At 47.4% G+C, this 5,639-nt stretch overlaps 1 protein-coding gene across 1 annotated transcript in view; it reads left to right on the top strand.

Moving 5' to 3' along the window:
- Positions 1–181: 181 nt before the first annotated feature.
- The window catches only part of dhx57 (DEAH (Asp-Glu-Ala-Asp/His) box polypeptide 57), a 9,895-nt gene continuing 4,437 nt past the window's right edge, over positions 182–5,639 (top strand). The window contains exons 1-15 of the mRNA XM_035677418.1: positions 182–232; positions 815–848; positions 973–1,185; positions 1,291–1,629; positions 1,716–1,922; positions 2,027–2,931; positions 3,043–3,227; positions 3,342–3,463; positions 3,578–3,773; positions 3,895–4,019; positions 4,222–4,355; positions 4,444–4,498; positions 4,694–4,902; positions 5,018–5,134; positions 5,230–5,326. Coding sequence (XP_035533311.1) covers positions 977–1,185; positions 1,291–1,629; positions 1,716–1,922; positions 2,027–2,931; positions 3,043–3,227; positions 3,342–3,463; positions 3,578–3,773; positions 3,895–4,019; positions 4,222–4,355; positions 4,444–4,498; positions 4,694–4,902; positions 5,018–5,134; positions 5,230–5,326 — 2,900 coding nt within the window. The 5' untranslated portion in view covers positions 182–232; positions 815–848; positions 973–976. The remainder of the gene's footprint in view (positions 233–814; positions 849–972; positions 1,186–1,290; positions 1,630–1,715; positions 1,923–2,026; positions 2,932–3,042; positions 3,228–3,341; positions 3,464–3,577; positions 3,774–3,894; positions 4,020–4,221; positions 4,356–4,443; positions 4,499–4,693; positions 4,903–5,017; positions 5,135–5,229; positions 5,327–5,639) is intronic.

The raw sequence follows: 5,639 nt of genomic DNA, 5'->3' as shown, positions 1-5,639 counted from the left end.
TTTTTTTTTTTTTTTTTAAACAACGTTACAATTTTAATTTAAAAAAAAAAATATTAGTTTAGCTCAAAATATGTCGCATTTAATTTAGCCCAACAACCTACAGATATTGCGTTACATTTACAAAGTATTTCCGAGCTCCAACGTTACCGGACACCGGAAAAGAAACTTTGAACTCGGTGTGTCGACCAATGAAAAAGATGCAGGCTACCGGTGGTCGACACAGCTGTCTCAGGTTTGTTCACGTTTGTTATGAAAGTTAAGTTCTTCAAGTACTTTAACACTTTATCGCTCACGGCATACTTCCATATCCTCATGGCACTATTAAGCATTCAAACCTGTCGACTTGACTTTTGAGAAAGCTCCTCTCCGTCAGCTCACTGAAGCCAGAAGTGAGCTCGCTAGCTGTTAGCTTGCTACCTAGCTGCAGCTTGTTATACTTCACTGACTGACACAACACCACGTTGTTCATCCGATACGAGCTACATCCAGGTCTTTCACAGCCTGCTAACGAAACCCTTTCTCGGGCAGCCATGCGTGGAGTTAAATGGCCGTCGCTCCGGTTGGGTTGTCGGTCCTCACGCCCGGTTTGATTGCATAATTGTAGCCACCAGCGCTGTGTGTCAGCCACCATCTCATTGCCTGCGCTTGAACTGAGCTGCCACAACGAGCCAGACTCTGTGCACTGCAGTGGATGTGCTGCCCGGCTCCGCAACTAGCAGCTCTCTCTGGTGTATGCAGGGTGATCGTATACTCCCAGGGCTCATAGGAGGTATTCAAACTATGCTTTTTTTTATGCCCCTCTCTCTCTAAACAGATAGTTTGCTGCTATGAAAGGACACTGATTGAAGGTGAGTGCACTTTGGTGTGACAGCAGTGTATTTTGAGCCATCAGTGATGTGTGGGTGGTGATACTTTTAAAGCTAGACTGTTGGGGGAAAAAAAATGTATTTTCTGTGATGAAACTGTTCACAGAGAAATGAGTGCGAGGAGAAGAGGTGGGAAGCCAAACAGAGGAGGGGGGAGATTTAACAAGCCAAGAGGAGGTGGAGGCAGAGGCGGAGGTGGTGGAGGAGGAGGAGGCGGAGGAGGAGGAGGAGGCGGAGGTGGAAGTAGGAAAGGAGGAGCTGCTGGCTGGGATGATGACGATGATTTCAGCCTTGATTTCGGACCCTCTCGCTCCAGCAGGTATACACTTATAGCAAAGGAATTAATTCATTTAAGATTCATCCCGGTGTGCTCATCTTCTCTTTTACCCTCTCCCTCTCTATCTCTCTCTCTCTCTCTCTCCAGACCCAGCAGAGGACGAGGTGGAGGCGGCAGCCGTGGAGGTGGCGGTGGCGGCCGTGCAGGTGGCGGTGGCGGTGGCCGTGGAGGTGGCAGGGATGGAGGTCGAGGAAGGGGAGGAGGTAGAGATCGAGGCAGGGATGTCGGAGGCGATTGGAAAGGCAGCGGCAAGGCTCTCCCAAGGTCCCTGGCGAGGACCAGAACGTGCCCGAAGCCTGCTGACAGCATCAGGCCGGAGGTGAGCACCATGCCCTTGCAGAGGATATTCATGACTAATGAGAATCAAGAACAACTCAAGGAGCTGCTGCGGGATCTGCAGTCCCAGGACTTCGATGAGCCGTATGAGTGAGTACATTTTACTAAGAGGGTAATTGGGGATGTTTTTTTCCACTGCTAGCTCACATGAACTCATATCGTCCTCCATGCCTCAGTGAATCTGATTCAGATTATTCGGGGGGAGAGGAGAATGAGGAGGAATTTGATGAGTTGGACCACCGCGAGGAAGGCCAGTTTTGGGGCACTAATGACGAGCCTGTGGAGAGAGCAGAGAGCCCGGCATATGAGCCATATGAGTCTGGTGATGAAGGGCCCACCCCTGAACCTGTCATCTCCTTATTTGCCATAGGAAAACTCTCCAGGTGATGTACAGATGTGTTTATTTCTTTCATTAGGCAGGAGTTGACAGTTGCTGCTATGATGTGAGTCTTGTAACCCTTTGTTTTCTCATCTTTCCTCTGTGTAGGTACGGGTTTGACAGGGAGCGCAGCAAGCAGGCATTAGAGTCTGGTGGAGGGGAATTCGGGGCCACTTTGGAGCAGCTCCTCCACCAGATTTTCAGCGAGCGCTACGGCCAGAAAGCTGTTTCCCCCGATGGCCTTGAAGCGGTGCCTATGGATGAGTGTTTGAGCCAGAGACAGGAAGAAGCTCTGGCTCTAACTGCCATTTACGGAGAGCGCTTCAATGAGCGCATTGCCAATGCGGTCTGGACAGTAACCCTGGACCTCTCATTCATTAAAGACAATGCTGCCAGGAGTGGCAGGCAAGCGGGGAGTCGAGGCGGTGAAGGAGCTGTTAACATCCGCGACGTCTGCCGGTTCTTCCTGAAAGGGCAGGGTTGCCGGTTTGGGGCAAAATGCAAGTTTAAGCACCAGCTCCCCACTAAAGGGAGACCTGGGGCTGGTTCCCCAGACCTGACGAGCCAGAGCCAGCCTGGCTTCAGCAGCTTCTCTCCTCCTGAGTATGAACTAGAGATCCGTTTCCCCAAAGGAAACCGTTACCCATTTCAAGCACCAATAGTCGCCTTCAGCACCACCGACGAGTCTGTCGCGGCTGCAGGGAGGCTCAGCGTGACTGAAAGATTGTTTGGAGAGGCGCTGGCCGCAGCAAAGAGCAGCGAGCCTGTTGTTTACACTCTGATCACCATATGTGAGGATGAAACTACCATGAATGAACTGCTGGCTGTCGGTCATCACAAATACAGCACGCCGCCGCCTGTTGTGGCGGTTCCTCCACTCTCTCTTCCCATAGCGAAGAGTAAAAGTGTGAAGAGCAATGCTTCTGAGGAAACCAGGAGTAGTAGTACCAGTAGCAGTAATCACACCACCAGCAGAAGGACTGCTCCACCTAACACCCAGAGACCCATAGATTGTGAGTCAACAAGATTATTTACTTTATATTTATTTATTGTCACTATTTTCACCAAGTAAAGCTCAACACTGTGTTTATGTGTATACGTTTACACCGCTTCTGTCTTTAAAGTGAAAGAGACAGCAGAGGCAGAAGAGCTGGATGAGAGGGACGAGGAAGATGAGGAGGAGGCCATTCCAGTCGAGAGTGAGAGTTACGTTAATCTGAGGAAGAAGATGGTGAATAAGCACAACCTGAAGATCGACAACCTTCTGCAAGAAAACGGCAAGCTGTGCCGAGAGTTCCAGAAGAAACAGGTAAAAGAAGACTAACCAATGTCTTATCCTGACCTTTTATTTCACTACAAATCCTCTCCAACTGTATGTGTCTTTATAATACATTGCCGTCCCTCCATCTTTCTGTCCACCTAGTCATCCAGGCGTTTCAGGTCCATGTTGGAGCAGAGGAGAAAACTGCCGGCTTGGAACGAAAAAGAAAACATCCTCGACCTGTTAGACCGGTGCCAGGTGCTGGTGGTCAGCGGGATGACTGGGTATGGGGGAAAAATGCTATTTTAGTTTCCTTTTATTTGGTTGAAGGAAAAACATGCCTACATTCTCTTGCTCGTGCTATTCACACCTGTTTATGTCCTGTTACTTCTCTGCAGGTGTGGTAAGACCACTCAGATCCCTCAGTTCATTCTGGATGCATCATTAAGTGGTGGAGCGCAGCACGTGGCCAACATCATCTGTACTCAGCCGCGCCGTATCTCTGCCATCTCCGTGGCCCAGAGAGTGGCACAGGAGCGTGCAGAGTGTCTGGGCAACTCAGTGGGCTACCAGATCCGCCTGGAGACCGTTAGGGTAGGGGCACATTTGACGTATACATCTAATATGGAGCATAGTCAAAGTATATGTAGCCAAACTTTACATTCTAAAATAATGTTTTGAACCTCTTTTATCACTGACCATTCTCTTCTGTTAGACGTCTGCCACCAGACTGCTGTACTGCACCACAGGCGTGTTACTGAGGAGACTGGAGGGCGAGGCGGACCTCAAAGGCATCACACACGTCATTGTGGATGAGGTGCACGAGCGAACGGAGGAGAGGTGAGATTATGCAGATCACCCTGCACATATGGTGCAGACAGTGTGCATCTACGCTCTTCCTTCGGGCATTTTCAGCTGTCGCTTAACAGCTTTTGCAGTTTATTCATTCTCAGATGTTTCTTTAAGCGGGCAAATATTTATACATTTCTTTGTAGCTGGTTTTTTGGTCACTTTATCTCTTGTTTCATCTTTTCTTTGTCAGTGACTTTCTGCTGTTGGTATTGAAAGACCTGATTGTGCAGAGGCCAGACCTGAAGATCATTCTAATGAGCGCCACACTTAACGCTAACCTCTTCTCTGAGTATTACTACAACTGTCCCACTGTCCACATACCAGGTAATGAATCTGTTTTAGACATGATATGCACATTACAGGTCCAACTCAGACCTCGTGCCATAAATTGAGTGAATTTCTCTCATTTCAGGGCGTACTTTTCCTGTCGACCAGTTCTTTCTTGAAGATGCCATCACTAAAACCCGGTAAGTACATCCTCCTTCACTCCAACAAATATTTAGTAAGTAAAGAAAAACTCACCCAAAAACCCTCATCCAGGACAGACCGACATGCAACAAAAATTACAATATTGACAATCAAGATTTCTAAGTTATACATAGATTGTAGTGAGAGACAACAGGTCCAGATCTAAAACATCCCAATGTTCTTTATTTTCCCAGCTATGTCATTGAGGATGGCAGCCCTTACATGCGCTCAGGGAAACAGAATTCGTCTTCTACAAGCGGGCGAGGAAGCAAAGGAAGGGACATGGTGGACAACTTAGGTGATGACATGTGGAACTTCATGTCTCTCTGTAAGAAGGACTTTGTCAAAGACTCCATTCCAGACCAGCAGCTCAGCCTGGAGGAGCTCACGGTCAGATACAAAGGTGACTTTAGAATAAGGATCATAAACTGAACTGATCTGCTGTATGGGTTCTTAAACTGCCTCTCCTTGGTCTTATCTGAATAAAGTGTTGCTTTTTTGTTGTGCTGTTGATGCAGATACAAAGAGGTCTGTGCTGAAGACCATTTCTGCAATGGACCTGGACAAGATCAACATGGACCTGGTGGAGAGCCTGCTGGAGTGGATTGTGGATGGAAAACATGACTACCCTCCAGGTAAGGATCACCCCTGTATACTCAGTCTAGTCCAGGTGCATTCAAGACTCTTGGCTTTGATCGTATTGGTGTAACCTTTTTGTTTCTGTATCCAGGTGCAGTGCTTGTATTTCTGCCAGGCCTGGCTGAAATCAAGATGCTCTACGAGCAGCTAAGGTCCAACAGGTTGTTCAACAACAGGGGCGCAACCAGGTCAGAATCTTAAGTCATGTGTGCTTACAGCAACTTCAGTTCCTGTTATTGTTAGTGTTCATGAGGGTATAAAAATCATGCTCTGTGGTATTTTCTTTCTGATATACATATTTAAAACCAAAAATTGTAGACACACAATCCTTAGTTAACTACAGGATTTTCACAAACGGTAGGTTTCATCCAAATACTTGTCTACTCAGGCTTAAAATCATGTAAAATCATCATCATCAATCATTTTTATTGATTTTTTTTTTTAGGGGTACATGACAGCAAGAAAACCATATTATAGGGTGACAGTGGTAGAAACTGCATT

This window comes from Morone saxatilis, unplaced genomic scaffold (genome assembly GCF_004916995.1).
Source record: "Morone saxatilis isolate NCDOM2014 unplaced genomic scaffold, NCSU_SB_2.0 Contig10, whole genome shotgun sequence".
Lineage (NCBI taxonomy): Eukaryota > Metazoa > Chordata > Actinopteri > Moronidae > Morone > Morone saxatilis.
Note: the sequence above shows the minus strand (reverse complement) of the source record. Positions and strands in the feature narration are given on the sequence as shown.